This window comes from Raphanus sativus, chromosome 5, assembly GCF_000801105.2.
Source record: "Raphanus sativus cultivar WK10039 chromosome 5, ASM80110v3, whole genome shotgun sequence".
Taxonomy (NCBI): Eukaryota; Viridiplantae; Streptophyta; class Magnoliopsida; order Brassicales; family Brassicaceae; genus Raphanus; species Raphanus sativus.
In genome coordinates, this window is record NC_079515.1 from 16,230,560 (window position 1) to 16,254,322 (window position 23,763).

General features: G+C 38.5%; 3 protein-coding genes across 3 annotated transcripts; 1 reads left to right on the forward strand and 2 right to left on the reverse strand.

Annotated features, from left to right (window-relative positions):
- Positions 1-9,572: 9,572 nt before the first annotated feature.
- LOC108807844 (uncharacterized) lies at positions 9,573-10,401 on the reverse strand. Its single transcript, XM_018580087.2, has 2 exons — positions 10,059-10,401; positions 9,573-9,956 (listed from the first exon to the last, which is right to left on the reverse strand). The coding sequence occupies exons 1-2, from the start codon at positions 10,399-10,401 to the stop codon at positions 9,661-9,663; spliced, it is 639 nt and encodes a 212-aa protein (XP_018435589.1). The 3' UTR covers positions 9,573-9,660.
- A 1,541-nt stretch (positions 10,402-11,942) lies between these two features.
- On the reverse strand, positions 11,943-13,070 carry LOC108807346 (40S ribosomal protein S19-3-like). Its single transcript, XM_018579621.2, has 4 exons — positions 12,946-13,070; positions 12,722-12,812; positions 12,441-12,624; positions 11,943-12,233 (listed from the first exon to the last, which is right to left on the reverse strand). Exons 1-4 carry the CDS (start codon positions 13,027-13,029, stop codon positions 12,158-12,160), a joined length of 435 nt encoding a protein of 144 aa, XP_018435123.1. The 5' UTR covers positions 13,030-13,070; the 3' UTR covers positions 11,943-12,157.
- Positions 13,071-21,442: 8,372 nt separating this feature from the next.
- Positions 21,443-23,761, forward strand: LOC108805624 (protein LEO1 homolog; the record flags this gene model as incomplete). The annotated part of the gene is made up of 7 exons (XM_056985714.1): positions 21,443-21,629; positions 22,224-22,534; positions 22,617-22,752; positions 22,834-23,046; positions 23,115-23,291; positions 23,380-23,511; positions 23,597-23,761. Coding segments are annotated over exons 1-7 (1,266 nt in total), but the record flags the coding sequence as incomplete, so codon positions are not given.
- Positions 23,762-23,763: the final 2 nt, after the last annotated feature.

Consider the following 23,763-nt stretch of genomic DNA (forward strand, 5'->3'; position numbering starts at 1 on the left):
ATGAGAAGAGGAAATTTTTGAGGGAGGCAAGGCACTACTTCTGGGATGAGCCGTACCTCTATCGGCAAGGCAAGGATGGGATCTTCAGAAGATGTGTTCCGGAGGCTGATATTCCAGGGATCCTTCACCACTGCCATGGTTCCTCTTATGCTGGTCACTTCGCCACCTTCAAGACTGTTTCCAAGATCCTCCAAGCCGGTTTCTGGTGGCCTACTATGTTCAGAGATGCTCACGCCTTCATATCTCGATGCAATTCATGCCAAAGGATGGGGAGTATAAGCAAGAGAAACGAGATGCCTCAGAACTACATCTTGGAAGTTGAAGTGTTCGATTGCTGGGGGATCGATTTCATGGGACCTTTCCCAGTCTCTCACAAGAATGAATACATCCTAGTTGCTGTGGACTATGTCTCCAAGTGGGTGGAAGCAATTGCTAGTCCAACTAATGATGCGCGAGTTGTAACCAAGATGTTCACCTCCATTATCTTTCCAAGATTTGGAGTGCCTAGAGTGGTTATAAGCGATGGTGGAACTCATTTTATCAACAAAGTGTTCCAAGGATTGCTGAGTAAGAATGGTGTGAAACACAAGGTTGCAACCGCCTATCATCCTCAAACAAGTGGTCAAGTGGAAGTTTCCAACAGAGAGATCAAGAACATCCTCCAGAAGACTGTCAACGCCACCCGCAAGGATTGGTCCCTTAAGCTTGACGATGCTCTCTGGGCATACAGAACAGCCTACAAGACCCCTCTAGGGACCACTCCCTATCACCTGGTCTATGGCAAGGCGTGCCACCTACCTGTTGAGCTAGAGTACAAGGCGGCTTGGGCTGTCAAACTACTCAACTTCGACATCAAACCTGCCAAAGAGAGGCGAACCATTCAGATCCACGAGTTGGAGGAGATCAGGCATCTGGCCTATGAGAGTTCTAAGATCTACAAGGAAAAGACCAAGGCGTTCCATGACAAGCGGATCATCAGCAGAAGCTTTGTTCCGAACGATCAGGTCTTACTCTTCAATTCGCGGGTTAAGCTGTTCCCTGGAAAGCTTAAATCTAGATGGTCGGGACCTTTCACCATTAAGGAGGTCCGCCCTTATGGAGCTGTTGTGTTGCTGGACACAAGAGGAGGAGAATTCGTTGTTAATGGTCAGCGTCTCAAGCCATATCTTGCTGACACAACAATCGCTGAAGGTGTAGAGATACCCTTGAGCGATCCCCCTCAAGCCTAATCGGCTCATTGAAGTCAAGCTAGTGACAGAAAACAAGCGCTTGGTGGGAGGCAACCCACTGGTGAGTGTAAATATTGTTTTCTCTTTGTCTTTATCTTTCTAGGAACTAACTTGCAGGTTGAAAAATCAAGAAAATTCGAGATCACTCCAGGGGAGCACTCCAGCGGTTGTTCCGCCGATTGTTCCCAGGTAAGTTCTCGAACAAAAAAAAAAAATAAAAAAAAAAAAAAAAAAAAAGGGAGGGGAAGCGGTTTTGATTGGTTATTAAAAACCCAAACATTCCACTTCCCCACTTCATCTCTCTCGCCGCAAACCACCCCCCCCCTTAGAACCCTAAAAATCGCACAATCACCTCTCTCTTTTCTCATCGATTTTGGTTCTAAACTCTTGGGATTCTCTTGAGATTGGGTTGTTTTGCAGGAATCATCTCTCCAATCAAGGTAATCACCAAGAACTCTCTCCCTTTTTGCGCATGCAAATCGCGATTTGGGAGTAAATTCTTGGGTTCTCTCTTTCCTTTATGATTTGCGATTTCATCCTAGGTTATAGCCCTTGATAGTATACTTGCTACTAGGATCGAATTCTTGATTGAATTTCAATGGAAGAGGAACCGATTTGTTGCTTGTGATTCTTGGCCTTTGCGATTTATATTGTTAAGATTGAGGGTTGTATAGGTTGTCTAGTAATCGATGGACTTGAGTAGAACAAGAAGATTGGATTGTTCCATCGTTTCTAGAACAACCGATGAACTGTGCTGATATTGGGTTTTATCTTGTCTTGTAGATGCCTCCAAAGATGCGGAACGCCAGAGTCACCAAGAGCACGGCTTCTCCAGCCGCGAGTGCTCCACCAGGGTACCCGTGGCCGAACAAGACTGAGGGAGCGCCCATCGACCTAAATGATCAGATGCTTCTTGACTTCAACGTCGAGGGATGGGACAAGGAGTCGGCGGCGGTTTACAACAAGCTCCTCCTAGCAGAGATCTTGCCCACGCGATTCGTGAACCAGCAAACACTAGGCGATCTAGGCCTTGACACTGAGGTGTTCGACACGATGCAGGCTATGGGAATCATGCCTCTCTGCTACCAGGCTCAGGTTCTCTATCCCGACTTGGTCAGGCAAGTGCTCGCGACGTGCAAGATCACTTACCAGAACCCCAATGCGCCTTCGTATGAGAACTGCTTCTTCTCCTTCATGGCTGATGGCAAATTCTGTTCCATCTCTCTCGACGACCTGAACTCTCTATTCGAGATTGCAGACACGCCAAAGGGGATTTCAGTAGAAAGAAAGTTCAAACCGGCAGACACCTTTTGGGACCTCATCGCAGCCGGCAAGTTCACCTCTCGCAAGGCCTATCAGTCGCAGATCCGGAACCCCGCTATCCGGATCATCGCCAAGATTGTGTCCAACGTCTTGTTCGCAAAGGAGTACACCTCCAAGATCACGAATGGAGAGCTCCAAGTTCTCTACACGGGACTTGAGGACGAGATGCGCAGAGAGAACATCACCCCGATCCAGGAAGTCAAGACCAACCCAGGGTATCATCTCATCTCCATGTTCGCTGAGCGCAGAGACACACTGGTTCGAACTGATGATAAGAAGGATCGTTGCGGCAGTCTGCTCACTCCCTTGTTCCAGCATTTCAACATCAACCTCAGCTCTTACACGGTCGTCTCTGCGATTGAGTACATCGATACTCCTTACCTGATCGCATGTCACATCCTGCGCGACGAGACCACCTACAAGTTCCAGGACAAAGAAGGGAACCCTCTGTACTGCAAGCTCCCTATGCCTGGGTTCACGGACTTCTTATCCTTGGAGAACATTGTGTTCTCACCGGCTGAAGAGCACCTCTGCGATGATCCTAAGGCACCGGTTCAGCACGATGATGAAGACATGGATGATGTGGAGCATGTGACTCCACCGGCTGATGGTGAGTACGACCTGGAGGACTTCACCGATGTGACTGATGATCACGCCTACAGACGCTGGATGGTTGATTCCCAGAAGAAGAACAACAGCCTCATGAAGAGGATACTCAGGGCGATCACAGGCGGCTGCATTGGAGCACAGGAGGAGCGTACACCGCAGAGAACAAGGCGCCCAGGCAAGGAACAAGCAGGCACATCGACTGGAGGAGTGAGACTGCCGAGGAACAGGAGGACAGCTGGTCACTCCGGTAGCGGCGATTCAGACTGAGTCCGAAAGGACTATTTCTATCCCTTGTCTTATCCATCTGAACTATTTATTTTTCATGTTATTTGCTTCTGTTTGGTTTGTTTCAGCTTCCTTTGATTTATTTTCACAACCAGGGATGGTGTGAACTAAGTCTGGGGGAGCAATGTACTTGTGTGCTTTTTTTTTGAGTCAGTCCTTGTGTCATTTTTATGTTTTTATCGAGTCAGTTTTTAGGATCGAGTCAGTCAAAACTATCGTGGGAATCAGGACCTTATTTGTGATGCTCTTTAACCACCTCGTGCTTTAACCTTCTTATTCAGTGACCTTAGCAGTGATGAAAGACCCACACATGGACCTGGAACACCCTGACTTATCTCATTTGACACTTCAGAAGTTCTATACCGATCAGGTTACACTGGGCAGACTTAACTCCACTTTATCTGAACCTAATCTGGATTTTAATTCTTCTTGTCATGGGCACTAGATCAGGGTAGAATGAGAACTGCACTCAGGACTTCTTATCCAATTTTTATCTCCATCTTGCTGTTCCTGAGTGGCTAGCTCATCTTTAGCTAGTTCCCACCTTGAACCCTGACCTTTAATTCCACCCTCATGCAATTGCTTTTTAGTACTTTATGTGCAGATATGTGCAAAAAGGTCGGAGAGGAAAGGATCGACGCAGTTCTTACTCATCAATGCTCACACAGTGGAACCAGGCAGAACAACCGGAGTGCTTGTTCCGATACGTAAGGGAACAACCGAGGTGCCTGTTCCGATACCATGGAGAACAACAAGAAGTAAGTGGCTAGAACAGATCAGAATGAATCACCAGTGGCATCATGTACATCACTTGTTACCTCCTTGTTCGTCACCCCAGCATTTTGTAATTCAAAAAAAAAAAAAAAAAAAAAAAAAAAAAAAAAAATTATTTTGTTTTTGCTTTGACTTATTGGTGACGAGAAGGGGAAGAATTTATGATGCATGCCACTGGGGAAGTTGAGAAAGTAACGGTGGTTTCAGTGAAGTGATCTGAAGGGGAAGTTGAATCGCGCAGAGCAGTCTTATGATCGATCTATCGGAGAGCAGTCCGATCAGCAGAGATGAGTAAGGACTGTGGACCTCAATGGAGCCGTCCTCTCACGACCATTTTGTGCGATATCCTGCACCAGCTCTTGGTAAACCCTAAACACTCTTGAACTCCACCATAAAAGTTAGCCTGTTCTATACCTAGCCCGTTCTCTCTGAGTAGAGCCTGTGACAAGAAGCTCACGCTGATCTTAATTGAACATAAGGAGTTTTGTCTCGAAAGTGTTGCCTTTTCAGGTTAAGATGTAGAGTAAGGAGCTGATCTTTGAACAGCGATCAGGGGGTTCTCAGTAAGTGTGTGTGGTCCTAATCTACAGCTTGTATGGTTCAGAGATTTGTGGTAAGAGTATGGTTGCTGAGAATAAGCGAGTTCCCACGCTTTCAAACCTTTCTCCCTGTTCTTGGTACTTGCCTTGTTCGAGGACAAACAAGGATCTAAGTCTGGGGGAATTGATATATGGTGTTTTTCACATCATTGTACATACGTTTTCATTTGTTTCAAGTCACTAATTCGTGTCAGTCTAGTCCTTTTTGACCTTTTACAGGTCTGGAGTTAGCAGAAGAAAGGAGAGAAGGTGCCTGATGAAAAGAAGTCCTTTTGGAGCATTCCTGCGGAGAACACTCAAGAGAACAGTCCCGAGGCTGATCTCTCTCAAGCGGAACAAGCAGACGGAGTGATCCGGTGATTGTTCCAGACAAATATGGAAACTCCTATTTCGGGAATTGAAGCCCTGTTGCCCTAATCTCTTTCCTTCTGATTGGCGCCTCCATATAAAACGCCACCTATCTATTTTCTATTTTTCTACGCTAGTTTTTACAAGAAAACACTGAGTATTTGCGATCTGCAACTTGTAAGGGAGAAGAATCAATCCTCTCATAGAGAAGATCATCTGAACCCTATTGTTTCATACTCTGTTCTTATGCAATTTTATTCAGGATTTATGTCTTTGTCTATGTGCATCATGATCGAGTAGTGACCTTGCTCGCCTAGGGTTTTTAGGGTGTTGAGACATGAGCTAAACATAGATAAGCGATCCATAACTGTTCTTCATTCATACTGTTCTTACTGCTTTCATTAAACTGATCACTTGATGTTAGATCACTAGTTCATCACCTAGTTAACCGCTTAGGATGATAACTTGACATGTATTGAATGAGCTTAGTATCCCTAATCAGCGAAAGTAGATATTAGGGTGGTAAGTGAACTGATCGGACCTGTTCTCTAAAGCTTGCAATCGATCCTCATCCCAACGACAGTTAGGTGGTGAGATCGATCTGCAAAGCGATCACTGCCACGACAGTGGAGTGTTCCAGCTTAGTGGTCCGAGTTCTAGAAAGCACTTCATCGCGCTTGAATAATTGTTTGGCTCCAATTCAACACCCAATGAAATACCCTAGGCTAGCTCTTGTTTAATTGAATCAATCTCGTGTTTATTTGCTTGTTTGCTATCGCCTATTTCAACCAAATCATATCTTCTTCTTAGCTTGATTCTGAAACTTATAGAACTAGAGTGTAGACTGGTCCTCTGGATTTGAATCTCAAGTACTACAATTGCAACTGTTAACTTGGCAGTAGCAAGGATTCATTTTTAGTGTATCAAATATGAAGATGGAGGTTGCTGGAAAGGGGAACGTGAGACTGGTGCTGAACAACAATGCCTACATCGTAAGAGACGTCTATTATGTACCGGAGCTCAAAAACAATCTGATAAGTCTTGGACAGCTGCAAGAGAAGAGAGTCTCCATTGTCATCCAACAAGGAGTGTGCAAGCTGTATCATGAAGACAGAGGTCTGATTGCAGAGAGTAAAATGAGTGTGAACCGAATGTTTGTGTTGATTGATCAGACAAAGGAAGGGAAGAGAGCAAAAGATCACTGTCTCATCACTGCAACGGAGGATGTGTCGCGACTTTGGCACGAACGCTACGGTCATCTCAGTCATCGAGGGATGAAAACATTGCAGAGCAAGGAGATGGTACGCGGTCTTCCTAGTTTTGATGCTCAAAACTTCACATGTTCTGATTGCTTGGTGGGCAAGCAACCGAGAAAGCCCATACCAAAGAAGAGCACATGGCGTGCTAAAGAGATACTGGAGCTTGTTCATTCAGACATATGCGGCCCCATCAATCCCATCTCCACCAGTGGAAATAGGTACATCTTGTGCTTCATTGATGACTTTAGCAGGAAGGCTTGGGCGTACCTATTGAAAGAAAAATCAGAAGCATTCATACACTTCAAGATCTTCAAGAAGAAGGTTGAAACTGAGAGTGGGAAGGTCTTAAAATGCTTGAGAACTGATAGAGGGGGAGAATTCACATCACATGAGTTCACGGAGTTCTGCAAAGAACAGGGAGTTCGAAGGCAGCTGACTACACCTTACACTCCTCAACATATTGGGATTGCAGAGAGAAAGAACAGAACAGTGATGAATATGGTCAGGTCTCTTCTCTCTACTAAGAAGGTACCTAAGATCTTTTGGGCAGAAGCGGTTGTGTGGACGTTCTATGTGCTCAATAGATGTCCTACTGTCTCAGTAAAGAACATCACACCGCAGGAAGCTTGGTGTGGAGTTAAGCCTAGTGTGGAGCACTTCCGTGTGTGGGGATGTCTTGGTCACGTTCATGTCCCAGATGAGAAGAGAATCAAATTAGATGACAAGAGTGTAACCTGTGTTCTACTAGGTCTCTCTGAAGAATCTAAAGGTTATCGGTTATACAACCCCACGACAAAGAAGATCTTGATAAGTAGAGATGTGATGTTTGAGGAAAACAAGGGATGGAACTGGAGTGAAGAAGAGACAGAAAACATACTTACCTGGAAGGATGATGATCTCGATTGGGAAGAAAGTGATGAAGAAGGAAGCGATGGTGAGACTGAAGCTGCTGAACCAGAAGCAGAGGTTGAACCAGAACAACCTATGGAGCAGCAAAACGATGCGGCTGTTGGGATCAGGGAGGGAAGAGGAAGAAGACCTCCACGATATCTAAGTGACTATGTTACTGGTTTTGGAGAAATAAACGAAGAGGAAGAAGAAGAAGAGGTCAACATGGTGGAGTTCTCTTCTGATGATCCCACAACCTACGAAGAAGCAGAGAAAGTTCTGAAATGGAGGGAAGCAATGGATGATGAGATTGCTTCTATTGAGAAGAATCAAACTTGGAAGCTAGCAGCACTACCTAATGGAGCTAAGTGCATTGGTGTTAAATGGATTTATAAAACGAAGCTAAATGAGAATGGAGATGTGAGCAAATACAAGGCGCGGTTGGTGGCCAAGGGTTACTCTCAAGAGCAAGGTCTTGACTACACTGAAGTATATGCACCAGTAGCTAGAATGGACACCATTCAAACCATTTTCAGAGCAAGGTCTTGCAGAGGACGTCTATGTTCAACAACCTAAGGGATATGAGGTAGCAGGCCAAGAAGATCAAGTCTACAAGCTACATAAAGCGTTGTATGGCTTAAAGCAGGCTCCAAGGGCGTGGTTCAGTCGCATTGAGGAATACTTCAGTAAGGCAGGGTTCATGAAGTCTAAAAACGAAGAAACATTGTTTCTAAAGGTTGATCATGGTAGGATCTTGATTGTCAGCGTGTATGTGGATGATCTTATCTACACAGGAGATGACACAAGGATGATGGAAGAGTTCAAGGACTCAATGCAAAAGGAATTTGATATGAGTGACTTAGGCAAGATGAGGTATTTCTTGGGGATTGAGGTGTTGCAGACCTCAAGTGGTATACATATCTCTCAAGCGAAGTATGCACTTGAAGTTCTTAAACGCTTTGAAATGGAGAGCTGCAATTCAGTACGCAATCCGATGGTACCCGGGGAGAAGATCCACATTGATGAAGATGGTGAAAGAGTTGATGAGACTTACTACAAGCAAATCATCGGAAGTCTTATGTATCTTACAACAACAAGACCAGACCTGCAATTTTCTGTAAGTCTCTTGAGTCGCTACATGTCAAGACCCACTAAGTTGCATGTTCAAGCAGCCAAAAGAGTTTTGAGGTATTTGAAGGGAACCATTGACTTCGGGATTTGGTATAAGAGAGGAGGCGGTGGAGAACTTCTAGTCTACACAGACAGTGATTTTGCAGGAGATGTTGATACTAGGAAAAGTACCTCTGGTTATGTCTTTCTCATGGACAATGCAGCAGTGGTGTGGCTCTCCAAGAAGCAACCGATAGTGACGTTGTCCACCACCGAAGCTGAGTACGTAGCTGCATCAGTGTGTGCTTGTCAAGCCGTATGGTTCAGAAGAATGATGCAGGAGTTGGGTCACGAAGCTGCTGAAGGAACAATCATACTATGTGACAATACCTCAACTATCAAGTTGTCAAAGAATCAGGTGTTTCATGGGAGATGCAAGCACATTGGAGTTCGTTATCATTTCTTACGAGAGTTGGTGAACAATGGAGAGATAAGCTTGGAGCATTGCGGAACTCAGGAACAAGTGGCTGATATATTTACAAAGGCGTTGAGGCGTGAAGTGTTTGAGAAGCTAAGAAGTGAGCTCGGAATTTGCTCTGTTTCGAGTAAGCTGAGTCTTGTGCACCAAGTCTAGCTTAGGGAGGGTTTGTTGGAGCAAATTGAAGTAGCCGTTGAAGTGTTTGAAGTTATCTTTTGGTTTTGGTGTTTATCTTTGGTGTTTATCTAGACTTTAGTCGGTGTTCAATAAGATCCGAGATACTCGGTAGTAGGAGATAAGTTTGCTTCAGTTTTTATAGGATCTAGTAGTTATCTTTGTAAAGCTATATATATGGCTCTCTGTTCATTGAATAAGATCAAAGTTTACAAGTCAATCTCAGAGCTTTATACATCACATAATGGACCTCGCAAATGCTACACACCACGAGGGTTTTAATTCCACACGATTGCTTTGACTGGCTACTATCGAAGCCTACACAACAAAAACAAATTAAGAGAAAAAGGTTTAATCTTAAGACTTCAACAACAAGTCAGAAAAAGAAATATCAAGACAAAAAACATAAAATCTTGTAGGTTCATGAAGAGGTTATGAGTTTCTTCAAATTATAGCAAAAATGAATTCTTAGGACAAGAAACGTACATGCACACATCCCAATAATAAACAAGCATAGACTGCATAGTTTTCCCTTTTTCACATAATCTCTTGCTACTCTTTGCTTTAAACGACCAAATCTGAGTTCATACTCTTCCTAGGCTCAGCTTGTTGAAGAGCATTGGAGCCAGAGCCAGAGGCCCAGAGCCACCAGCAACTATGCTCCTCCATAACCATATTGTATTTGTCGCAGCAATTAGAAAGCGAGATGCATGCTCAGGTCGTACCAAAAGAACATTGTACCCCATCATCCTCAATCGGTGAAGAACATAAGAGTAGTCTCCATCACCGGAGATCAGCATAATGTTAGCAGGAGCTCTGTTTTCCATTGCCCACAACAACATGTCTACGAAGATCTTCTTGTCGCTCCCGTCTTTAACTCCTATTGAAATATCACCATGATAATTAACCCTTAAAAACTACAAACTAGAGATTAAACTCAAAAAATCATAAATGAATCAAGAAAGTGGTTAGAGATATTAACCGGGAGGGACATGGTTGAGTGATACGCCCGTGGAGGAGAGAGCTTGTTGAACAGAGAATCTCATTTGATTAATGTCACCATATGCATTAATGGTGACCGGACCACAATACTTCATTTTCTCCAAAGCTGATTTAATGTTTAAAGCAATCTTATGGCCCTCACAACCTTTTGGGACACCGCAGTTCTCTACGTCCCACCAGACTGACGTTTTAGCCGTCACAAACTCTGACTCGTCATCTGCTTCTCTGTGCGTTGCCATTGTAGCTAGATACTTAAGACCAACGTCACTGAGAGACCGTCGCTGCTGAACGACGCCGTTCTCTGATGTTTTAGTCCTTCTCATCCTAACTTGCCGGAAACGTTTTGAAAAAAAGATTGAAGCCAACATCATCAGTTTGAATTTCATACTTTTTTCTTGCTTTTCTTGACTTTAACGTATTCTTGGCATCAGAAGGACTAGTGGAGTGTTTTTAGTTTGACTAAACCACATATATTTATAGCTAAAATAATACAAACGATTTATCTAATTAATGCGGATGACAAAATTTTTTTTTATCTAATTATTGCACTGCAATTAGTAATTACATTTCTTGTAAAGCGACGTCAGCAAATTGATAATAACCTACTAAAGACATGTACGCGTGCATGCGGCCTAAGGGCTAAGGCTAAGAGTTGATGTCATCAAGAATTTTGGGAAGATTAACCGTCGAACTTATGTAGATTTCTTTCATAATTTCATTGTCAGGCTGTGTTACCGTTGCCCTATGTAAACAGAAAAAATATGATGATTTCCCCATATAATCCAAACGTGGTGTCAATTAACATTAAATTAAAATGTGAGCTTTTTTAAATAGCATTAAAATCTGAAATCTCTAGGGATATCAAATAACAAGCATAAATTAAGTGTATAATTTGCCTTAGTTCTGCATGTGCCTTTTACAATATCGGTTAAATCATTGTTTTGAGCAAACACCATTGCATATCAACAAATAGGGAACATACTAGAAAAAAGCGCTAGGCTGATAAGTAACCTACCAATGAAAACTCAATAACATTAAAAAATACTATATGAAAATCATATTATAAAGCACTACTAATCCTAATGAGATACTCTAGGATGCTTATTGTCACGTGAAGTCTACTGACAAGGAGACGAGACTAGGGCCAGTTGCAAACACGCTTTGGGGTTTGGGAACGGCTCGACTTCCCCTTCTTCAAGTTCCTTTTGATGGCTTCTCCCTAAGATGTGATCTTCATACCTATCACGGCCTTTTGATGGCTTCTCCCTGTGAATAAAAGTACAACAACAGTTGTCACACCAAGTAGGCTTCTTAGAAGTAAGAGTGAGAGATTAGTGCACCTTAGTTCCGTGCTTTCTGCCAGAGAGGTGAGCGGCTGAATCAATCATGGTGTGAACAAACAACATTGCATAACTCAAACGTCTTCCACATCCCGAAACTGATGAATCCATCAGCTCCTAAGTAAAACAAAAAGCAACAATGAGTCAAGGCAAGTACGCTTTTATCCCAAGTAACACCTGGTTAACCCCTTACTCGAGCAAAACCGAGGGCAAATCCTTCAACCACGGATCCAACGGTTCCCATTCGAATACACTAAACTCTCTTCCTCAACTTCTCAGCATCCACAACGTTCTTCCCATCAAACAGAAAACACTGGGTTTCTGCATCTTACTAAAAGATTCTCTCGATCGAAACACAAACACCATAAGCACCTTTCATTGCTTCATAAGCATCAGAGGCCAAGAGACATGTATATAAACAAGGGTTGGGATTATAAAAGAACCTAATGAAACCTAAAGATTTGATTGCAATTTTCAGAAGATGTCTGCTAGCCGTTGCAACTTTTTATTACTCCGGCGTAAAAAGGACTAACCATAGTTTAAAAACATACGCACATAATACAAGGATAGTATCAAATATTTTAGGATAAGTCGCTGAGAATACAAGAGCAAAAAGGAATAAAAACCGTCGAAACAAAAAAAAATGCGAAGAAAGTCTATCCACAATTAGTTTCAAAACGCAACTCATTCCATTACAACTAATCTCAAAAATGACAATCAGGTCATTGCGATCTTGATTTTAGACGGCAGCTGCTGCGATCCTTCCCGCAACTTGGTCAAGATCTCTCTGACCACTCGATGTGATCTTCCTCCCCCTGGTTACATCACAATTAAAGTATTTAAAGTTAGATAAGTCATAATGACCCTAAGAGTAGCAGATTAAGTAGTAACAGATTACAAAAACCATATATAATTCTACATAGTGAAATAAAAAAAATCATGTTTTTGTGCTTAATCACGCACAAGAGTTTCTGTAATCCTATACAACAAATAACTAAGAGATGATAATATAAACAACTAACCCCTTGGTGTCAAGGTCGACAATGTTCATGGTCTGAAGCTGCTGAAGAATGTGACGAGCGACACCACCACTGCTCTTACAGAAATGAGGAGGACGGCTTCCGTTCCTCTTGCTTCCTCCATAGATCCTACGGAACGCACCCACTCCAAGTCCACCTCTCAAGTACACTTTCCTCGCCATCGATGCTTTATTAAAAAAAGAAAAAAAAAGAGTACAACTTTCAATCTCAGAAACACACACACAGACACAGACACTAACTAGTTTTCATTCAAAAATACATACCGGCTCTGATGTAGTACCAGTCAGGGTCATAAGGAGCAAGCTCCTTGAGTTTACCAGTCTTCACTATGTCTGTCCACGGTGGCAGCTCAATCTACACATCAAAAAGACACAATCTTGTCATTTATACCAGAAGCGGAAAACATGGTTCTACGACATCGTATCAATCTAATTTCTCACGATGTAATATATTACTACAGAACACAAACTAAGGAAAGAAGGGATACCTTGCCGGAGCGTTTGAGATGGGCAGCGTAAGCCTTGACGAACTCGTGTGGAGACACATCCTTCACTGTTTTGCCTGTCGCCATTTTGTTCTCTCGCCCTCCGATCTTCAGGGTTTTTTCAGGAGTTTCTGTGAAGAAAGGAATTTACATAATTACCTTTTCGAGTTGTTTTCTAGCCATGGGCTCATGGGCCTGTAGAATATTTCTGGCCCATTAATTTGTAATTTCCTTGTCGCTTTCAACTCGTTAAACTAATAACAATTGTTTTTTAATATTATGCTTGTTTTTTTTTTTTGGATAAATATTATGCTTGTTATATCTCTTTTTTTTGTTATGTATTTTTTTCAAATAATTTAAGGATATCAAAAGTTCAAAATCGACGAAAAAAAATTATAGAAAAAAGAAAATAAAACTGTTTTTTCTGTTCTATTCTAACTAAAATTATTAATAACGTTGTAGCATTGTAAAGTAGATAATTCACATGGCATTAGTTGGTTTCGCATGTTATAATCATAGTCATAGGTAAATCCAAACATCTTTATTTTCAAAATATTTTTTGTGTCGACATTATTGCATTGGAGTAGTTTGAAATAAATAAAAAATCAATTAATTTATCTCCATATGATTTATATACACACATACTCTGCATTTCAAAATCGCCAACTACTTTTTAAATAATGGCGCTAAACGTCATCAAGAACACCCGAGTCAACCCCGCAGCACCAAACCCGTCTCGTGACTCGGTCAACTCCCTAGTCCTCCCGCTCACCTTCTTCGACTTGCGTTGGATCAGAAGAAGCGAGAACTTAAACTTGCTGAGTTGAAACGTTTGAAATTGAATTGAAAAAGTCACCGTGGATGTCTTTATTGGTTAAATGACGAAGTTGTGGAGAAGAAAGTCGGACTCCTTAGTTTTCACAAAATATCGTAGCTTCAACGACTCCATCAACTGCACTTCTGCTACCTATCTTCGAGCTTCCATGATTTTTAGTTTATTATTTTCTTGTATAAAAAAAAACACTTAGCTACCGAAAACATACGCAGAAACACTTAGCTTCTCCATCAACTGGGTACGCGTATGTTTTCGGTAGCTAAGTGTTTTTTTTTTATATTTAATTTATTTGTGTGACTATACTATATGGTATGTAGTATAGTTTATTGTTCGCATTTTGTTATATACCACCATTCTTTTATGTATGTTTCGTTTAATGTAACCTCATTCTTGCTTATTACATTTAATATGTTACACTTGTATAAACTGTGATACAATGCTTGAGGATTACTTGTTAGAGGATTTGAGTTTAGAGTTTGGGTTTAAGATTTGGGTTTGAGTTTAAGGTTTAGGTTTTAAGATTTAGGTTTAGGATTTGAGTTTAGGATTTGGGTTTAGAATTTAGGGTTTATGGTTTTGGGTTTAGGGTATATGGTTTGGGTTTAGGGTTTAGAGTTTATGGTTTGGATTTAGAGTTTAGGTTTTGAGTTTAGGATATATAGTTTTGTGTTTGTTTGTTTTTTTTGCCTATATTATATGATATTTGTAAATAGTATAGAAAAATTTAGGATTGGATTTAGAGTTTGAGTTTAGGATATATAGTTTGAGTTTAGAGTTTAAGGTTTGGGTTTAGGGTTTAGTATTTGAGTTTAGGATTTAAGATGTGAGTTTAGGTATATGTATTGTGTTTGTTTGTTTGTCTTTGCCTATACAATATAATATTATAGGCAAATAGAACCTGAATCGTGGCAATGCTTGTGTTTCATCGATATGTGTACTATTTCTAAAGTTATATATGGTTCAGTACAAAATGAACGATTTATTTTTGTTTACTCTAATGTTCCATGTGATTGAGATTGTAAAAGTAGAACTCTCAGATTCTCAACAAGAGATGTTGGCGGAATCTCAGTTTGGATAATTAATGTTTATGGGGTCCTATACATTTTCATTTTCAGTAATATTTGGATTTAGGGTTTACGGTCTAGGATTTGGGTTTAGAGGTTAGGTTTAGAGTATATGGTTTGGGTTTAGAGTTTAGGATTTGAGTTTAGGATATATGGATTTGTGTTTGTTTGATTGTCTTTACCTATACTATATGACATTTGTAAATAGTAAAGAATAAATTATAGTATGGTTTAGGGTTTAGGATTTGGGTTTAAAGTTTGGATTTAGGGTATATGGTTTGGGTTTAGGGTTTAGGATTTGGGTTTAAGGTATAGAATTTGGATTTAGGGTTTATGATTTGAGTTTAAGGTATATGGATTTGTGTTTGTTTGGGGTCCCATACATTTTCATTTTCGATAATGTTTGGATTTAGGGTTTACGGTTTAGGATTTGGGTTTAAGATATACGGTTTGAGTTTAGGGTTTAGGGTTGGGTTTAGTATTTGGGTTTAGGGCATATGATTTTTTGTTTGTTTGTTTGTCTTTACCTATATTATATGACATTTGTCAATAGTATAAAACAAATTATAGTATGGGTTTAGGGTTTAAGATTTGGGTTTAGAGTTTGGGTTTAGGGTATATGATTTGGGTTTAGGGTTTGAGATTTGGGTTTAGGGTTTATAATTCAGATTTAGGGTTTAAGATTTAGGTTTAGGGTATATGTATTTGTGTTTGTTTTGTTTATCTTTGCCTATACTATACGATATTTGTAAATAGTATAGAATAAATTATGGTATAGTGTTGGCTATACTACATCATATATATTATAGTATAGTGTCACTCTCTTTGTCTTCACGCACTACATATCACTTAAATATAGTATAGTATATTTATACGTAATATTTTGCAAACGTTCACGCGCCGATAAGAAGAATGTGGTCTCTTTTCATGCCAAATTATCCTATTTCTCAAAAAAAGACTGTAGCATGATTATATTCTTAATTTTTTCTCTCTATATGAATATTGAGCAAATTGACCCTATTAGAATAGTCACCAAAGGTTGCGATTTTTAGATGATGTTTTTAGTCAATAATTATGATGGATTCATTATGTTTATTTTCGTTACAGTTGCTGACAAAAAAACTACTAGATATAATTGTCACAAAACTTGTGACGTTTTAGTTACATATAAAATTTTGTGACGACGCTATTGTAACCGTCCAGATATCGTCGTAACTCGGTTACAATGATTTTATTGCTACAATTTCATGTTTATTGCAACGAAATATTTTGTCACAATATAACTATTTTCTTGTAGTGTCTAGTGAGAAGAATTGCATCTGCGAAAGCCATGTCTTCATTGTCTCGATCAAAGAAGAAGAAAAGTGAAGTGTTATCCCAAGAAGAAGCTGAAGATTTCATCCGAATCAGGAAGAAGTTATTTTGATTTGTTATTGTTTTCTTGGAGATTATATATTTATTGAACCAATGTTAGTAGCTTGTGTCTCGAACTGGTTGACTTGGGTTAAATTTTTTCAAAGAGTAACCCTTTAAAGCTTTCGTTTGTATGATCTTTATAAATAAACGTATTCACTTTTGTATTTTTGTGATCATAAGTGTGTAGTTCGCTTAAAACACGATTTTATTTGCAAGATTAAGAGAAGACTTACAATGATGCAAATAGTTTTGCCATCAAATTTTCGTCTATAATCCATTTTTAAAATTTTGGTTAGGATTGTACAATTCAAATTTATCAAAATGGTCAGAATTGATTCTCCTCAATGAAGAAGGCGAAGAAAAGGAAGAATCATGAAGGTAAGCATAACTATGTTTATCTCTTATTGTGTTTTAATCTGATGTGTAAAGCGACATGATTTTCTTTTGACTTTGTAATGGAATAGTGATCAAGCTTCTATATTTCTCTACAAGTTTCTAACTTTCTCTTCTTTTCAGGTTCAAAATCTCTTCTCGGTTAGAACTCTTAAAAATATGACAAGAAAAAGAATGAAAATAAGAAGAAGTGGTTCTTCCATAATTTGAATAAGACCATCTCATGGTGGGACATGGAGAATTGCCGACTACCGCATGATTGACCCCCAAAATGATATGATTTCCATGTATAATTAGTGATTAATTACTTCAAAATTAACCATTTTTCATCTTTATCTGTATAAAATATTTGATTTAGCAGTCTTTTCCACAATGTTTTATTGCAATTGGAAGAAAATTAAAGTTATGAATTTTATGTGTTGATAGTTTCAAGTGTGTATTTTGTGCACAAACTTCTTCATTACTAGAATTAAACGCTTACAAAAAAGTAACAACATCATACAAACCAAAGATAAACTGAAACTCCAATATATGGTTAAAGGGAAGATAAAAATAGAAACACAAACTTTAAAAAGTTTGATAAAATATTATGGAAAATACTAAAATCGTCACTTATGGTCCAAGTAAAGAAAGACTCAAACCGCACTTCCAATGATCAGCGAAGAGTTTCAGGCTAACAAAGCTGTTATCGAGGAAGCGGACTTGTTCTTCTCTGCGCTGGGGCTTAACAAAGGTAAAGCAGCTTCGCTTAGGAAGGAATACAAAGATCTGGTGGACAATCTGGGGAGTATCGAGATGGAAGTGAAGAAGAAGTTGCTGAGATAGGAGCCTTGGCAAGTAAGTTGAGTAAAGATCCCAGCCTCTCCCCAGAGAAGATCAGCATCCTGAAGCTCATGGAATCTCTTCCAAAGATGAGCAAAGAGATTCATAAAAACAAAACTATCATGGAGGAAGCTGACAAGTTTTGGATTTGACCTTTTCCGTCAGTTGATATGCGTCTTTATTCATTTGGAGCGTCCTGATCTAGTCTTATTTGCCTTCGAATATGTCTTCTATCCCTTGTTTAATCATCAAGAAGCTAAGATTCACCTTTTCATTTGGTATGTATATCTTGGTGCCATAGGATTGGACATCATCCTAGGAAGATCTTGGAATTCTTACCATTTATCGCATGGTCTTTCTTCCCTGAGGTATATTGGCATAACAAAACCCAATTTTTGTGTATGGTAGATAATTAACATCAACAGTTGAAGAAATTTTGATAAGAACGTGTATTTTATTGATCTCACCAAACCAATGGTATCACACAACTACCAGCATTCCTCCTCACTTAGCATCTACGAGTTTTTACTTTGGTGTATAAGACAATATAAACCAGAAAGGCTGTAAAGCTAATTCTTTTCTCTAACACTGTTCCGTGTATCTTTGATATTGATTTTCTCTTACTTTGGTGTTGTTTAACACTGTTCCGTGTATTTTTGAAATTGATTTTCTCTGTTACTTTGGTGTTCTTAACATGTATAAGACCATGTAAACTAGAAGGGCTCGTAAAGCTAATCCTCCTTTCTAACACTGTTCCGGGTATCTTTTAAATTTCTTAGAGCACTGCCCTGGAGTTTAACAAAGTTAAAGTAGCTTCTCTTTTTTATTTTATTAATATATTTATATTAGAAACAAAGTTTTATAAATAAATTTGTTAATAATTATACATCTCGGAGCATCTCCAACTCACTTAATTAAAGAAAAAATGCTCTATCATATCTTTATTTCCACCTCTATAACAGAGGAATGTTATTTTTCCTCTAATTTAAAAATTTATTAATATATTTATATTAAAAAAAGTTTTATAAATAATCTTTTTAATAATTATACATCTTAAAACATTTCCAACTCATTGCTATTTTCACTTCTATATGCTATAATAGAAGGAAAAAAAAATTCTTAATCCCATCTAGATGACAAAAAGAAAAATTCTTAATCATATCTCTATTTCCACTTCTATAATAGAAGAACTAAATTTTGACCCGCCCTTTATTTTAAATTTAATTTTTGATATATGTTTTTTTTTATTATATTTGTATTTTCTTTGTAACTATATATTTCATATAAATCTTAATCAAATTATATTTTACTAAATAATAGCAATTTTAAAATTGATCCAGTATATGCATGGTTAAGGATGTGTTGCAGGTCGAACCCGCTCCGCTGACCCGCCAACCCGTTAGATTTTCAATTTTGTTTTGGTCAAAAATCTTATCCGCACAATCCGCAAACAAATAATTGTATACCCCCCTATTCTTCCTATTTAATTTTGTGGTTATTCGTGGGCTATATATTTCTTTAGAAAAAAAGTTTGATGTTAAAAAAAAAACGGATAACAAAATCTAACACAAAACAAATTCCTAATAATACCTTTGGGCTACGTAAAAATCTTGATACAAAATCCACTTTAGTAACTGACTTATCCCGAAACATAAAACTTACGTAATGGTTAGATGAATAATAAAGAATAATAAGGGATCGCGGTTAGACTTCGTATATATAGTTAGAATCGGTTATAAAATACTCAGTTTCTTTTTAAACTAAGTCCAATTGCATAGAAAATAATAATCATAACTTTTTTAAAATTGGACCCAACTATAATCAACATGACATGTTTCTGTTTTAATGTTATTGATATTAATATATAGTATAAGCTTTTTAAATTAATATTTTGTAATCAATACCAAAAATAGTGGAGCTAATAATATATTCTTTTAGATTTTCTTTTAAATTATTACAACACTATTATTTGATACTTTAGTTTTGAAATCAAAACTAAAGTATCATTGTCTAGTTTTGAGAAAATCAAAACCAATAAAAGGAACCCAAATTGCAAATATTAGGCAAAACACAAATCTTTGAAAAGAGTACAGCCAACCATAACCTTCTCATATATAAAGAAACTGATCATCGATAAGAGAGAGGGAAAATGAAAAGGTCCATCTATGTTAACCATGTTCTGAATACAGACTTCTCCTAGCCACACACAAGTATTTAAGCTCCACGTTCATCATCCTAAAATTGATAAAACCACAGTCTTAATGGAAATTTATAACATATTGACATTCGTTCATCACCAAAGGTACTAACAAATTGGTTCAACAATCTTACACAAGAGATTAACAAAAGGAACTAAGACAAAACATACTGCCATAAACCGAAGGTCCAAGAATGACAACCTCATATCTCTATATCCAAACACCTTTGATCCCAGCCTGTATGAAACCTGTATATCCAAATGTTTGCTTGGAGCCAATCAAGTTGCAACCGAAAATACCAGAGATCTGTTGAAAAAAGCTGCAGTCTGCAGAGTTTTCCAAAGTACGGTCCTTCACTCTGAGATTTAGATGAGAGTTCATTCACCTGCCGACGTAATCGCTGGTCCAAAGTATTACCACACGCTAAACTTTACGAAACTTTAGTCTCCTTGTAAACCTGAAAGTACCTTTGAGATCACTTTTAATGGAAGTGATTCTCGTATCAATTCACATGACCTTAATTAATAATGAAATAGAGATTCTAGAAAATATTGATCTCTCAACGTCCTTTGACTTGCAAGAAGACAAACACAAAACCCCCTGAAACACTAATTGAACCTCAAACAAAACCTCGGTCGTCAACTGAGAGGCACTCTTAGAAAAATCACTTTCTTAATCAACTCGTCGTGCAAAACGTCTAACTTTGATCTTCGTCTTCATCAAAACCTCAGACATATCATCTCTTCGCAATCACCATTAAAATCGTTCCGGACACATCGTCAAAATACACGGGGGTTACCTTTTTCAGGAGAAGAGCATGTGTTTTGCCCTGACATAATCAATCAAGATGCATGAAAGACTTGGTGAATTGTAATAGTTTGTCTCTGTTAATCAATCGTTGATATTATCCTGAGACAGAGTAGATATGATGTTTCTGAGATTTCTGATATCTATACTTATATAAGATGATATCACGATTGATATTAGGGTTGCAAGTTTTGTAATGGTGTATTGTTTACAAATAAGTTGTGATTCAAGTTATTAATTTTGTTAACATTTGATTAAAATGATCAGGTTAGTTAAAAAATAATATGATATAATATAGTGGAATATGTTTGTCACGTTTTGTTATATTAAACAGGGTAAGACCAAAAAAATTTAAAAATGAAAAGGTCCAAAACAACTTGCATAAGTCGATTTTTCACCACTGCTTCCCTTTTAATAGTGTAGATGCTATTTCTTACTCTATTTATAGTCTTTTAATTTTCAAACTTATAACCAAAATAATTATTTTATAGAAAATACAATTTTGTAAAAAGTAAAATTATATCTTTTATTTACATAATAGTTTTTAATACAACTTTAGTTTAAAACAAATTCAAACTTTTATGAACATCTTTTAAAAATTAAAGTAAATAAAGTTAGTTATCAATTTCTACAAATAAAAGGTGCTTCTTGTAAAACTAAAATAGAGTCTTTTGAAAATATTTCTTTATAGATGTGAAAACAGAGGAATACATTGGAGATTAATTCATTTCTATTTTATAGTTTCTCTATTTTAGAGGTAAAAATAGAGAAATACATTGGAGTTTCTCTATTTTACAGTAATTTGTTAATCCTTTATAATTTAGAACAAATTATATATCATATAATATACATCAATTTATGGGCCTTTTGAAGTGTTGGGCTTTAAAACTTGCAAAACCCATTTTATTGGGCTTTTACTTAATAAAATAGTAAAGGAAAAATCCTTCGGCCGCGAAAGAGTTAAGCCTCCGTCGAAGCTCAGATCACAACGATCACCGTCACGACCAAATAGAGGCGAAGATGGTGGCAGGAGAAGTAAAGAGGTTAGAGATGATGCAAAATCTCTTCGGAGATAACTCCGAGGAAGAAGAAGAAGAAGAAGAAGAGATCGACTCCGAACATGAGTCCAATCCTCACCCCAACTATCCTTCCGTAATCTCTCTTCCTTCCTTTCTTTAGGGTTTCGTATGCAAAAACATGTTCTTTCTCTGGTTCCATTACATGACATGGTGATTTTGTTTGGTTTCTTGTCCTTTTTTCTACAAACTGTATCAATCCAATTCAAAGTGTAAATGTTCTAATTAGAAGAAAAAAAAACATGTTTCATTGTCTTGCTCCATGACACGACATTTGTGTTGTTGTTTTGGTTTCTTGTCTTATTCTGTAGACATAATCATCCAATTCAATTATTCAATTGTAAATGTCTGAAACTTTCTAACTAAAACACCTATAGGTTGTTAGGCAAAGGTACTTCGAAACATGTTTCATTGTCTGAGTGATTCCATTACATGACACTGGTGTGTGTTTTTTTTTTTTTTTGTCTTTTCTATAAACATATTTCTTTAGTTCAAGTGTAAATGTCTGAACTTTCTAATTAAAACACCAATAGGATGAGGCAAAGGTTTCATTGTCTAATTCCATTACATGACATTCTCTTGTTTCTTGGTTTCTTGTCTTTTCTATAAACTGTATTATCCAATTCAAAGTGTAAATGTCTGAGCTTTCTAATCAAAAACCACCAAATAGGATGAGGCTGAGGGAGGTGCGGAGCCTAGAGAAGAAGAAGCTGTAGTTGAAGTTCAAGTAGAGGCTGAGTCTGTGGGTGAACAGGGCGATGCAGAGCTTAGTCATGGAGAAAGCGAGGGTGAGAGGGAGCAAAGTTCACATGAAGGTGATGTTGCTGATCAACACGAAGAGAGTGAAGAAGAAGAAGAAGGGGATGAGGAGAGAGTAGCTGTGAATAGGAGGCGTGATGTTGTTGAAAGTGGATCAGAGAGGTCTGGTGAAAGGCGTTATGAGTCTGAAGATGAAGAGGTTGAGCAGACTAGGATTCAAAGGTACCCTCTTCTTTACTAGCTCTTGTGTCGCTTCCTTTTGAACTTGGTACTGTGTTTTTGTAACCTGAGTGTATTTGAATAGATCACCTAGTGAGGAGCAGGAAGAGGCTCCAGTTGCACAGTCAGATGATGTAAATATCCGTAATGTGTTTGGATCTTCTGATGATGAAGAAGATGCAGAAGAATATGTTCGTAACGACATTGAACCAGATGAGCCTGTGAGCTTCTGCTTCCCTTTTCAGAAACCATAATGACTTTGCAAGTATGTATGTCTGAGATGTTTACTTTTTTTTCTTCAGAGATCGCCAGTGGAAGATGAAGAGGGCTCTGAGAAGGATCAGAGACCAGACGAGATGGGCCTTGATGATATGATCCCTGAAGAGGAACCTCGTTACGAGTCAGAAGATGAGCATGTTGAAGCTAGGCACAGGGACAGGGACAGGGACAGGCCTGTTGGTCCTCCTATGGAAGTAGGAGTTCCTTTCCGCCCTCCTCCTGGTGATCCTGAAAAGGTATATATGCTTTATGCTGCTTAACATATCCTCCTCTGACTTGCCTAATTACTTTTTTTGTTTTGCAGATGAATATGATAAAAGTTTATAATATAATGGGAATTGATCCAAAGCCATTTGATGCCAAGACGTTTGTTGAAGAAGACACATTTGAGAGAGATGAACCTGGAGGGAAGATGCGTATTCGTCTGGCTAATAACATTGTCCGCCATAGGTTTGTCAAGGGTCGAGATGGTAGAACATATGTAAGTGTATTGTTCCTATTGTTGTTAGTACTTGTGCTCTACCAGTTTCATGAAGTTTGGCATTTATTGTTATGTTTGCATATTGCAGAGTGAGAGCAATGCTCGTTTTGTGAGGTGGTCAGATGGAAGCTTACAGCTATTGATAGGAAACGAAGTTCTTGATATAACTGAACAAGATGCACGACAAGACCAGAATCACCTTTTAGTCAAACATGAAAAGGTTGTTAGCTCAAAATCTCTAAAAGTGAAATCTTTTGTTTATAAATTAAATTAAATATAAACTCATAGCCTTATTGTTGTTGTAGGGAATCCTTCAATCACAAGGAAAAATTATGAAGAAAATGAGGTTTATTCCATCATCACTAACGTCGAACTCTCATAGGCTTTTGACTGCGCTTGTTGACTCGAGGCAGAAGAAGGACTTCAAAGTTAAGAACTGTGTCACTCACATTGACCCTGAGAGGGAGAAGGA

Coding starts and splice junctions, on each gene's coding strand:
- LOC108807844 (XM_018580087.2), bottom strand. CDS start 10,401: ATGAGAAGGACTAAAACATCAGAGAACGGCGTCGTTCAGCAGCGACGG. Junction 9,957..10,058: donor ACTCAACCATGTCCCTCCCG/GTTAATATCTCT, acceptor ATATTTCAATAG/GAGTTAAAGACGGGAGCGAC.
- LOC108807346 (XM_018579621.2), bottom strand. CDS start 13,029: ATGGCGACAGGCAAAACAGTGAAGGATGTGTCTCCACACGAGTTCGTC. Junction 12,813..12,945: donor ATCTCAAACGCTCCGGCAAG/GTATCCCTTCTT, acceptor TTTGATGTGTAG/ATTGAGCTGCCACCGTGGAC. Junction 12,234..12,440: donor GTCGACCTTGACACCAAGGG/GTTAGTTGTTTA, acceptor TGATGTAACCAG/GGGGAGGAAGATCACATCGA.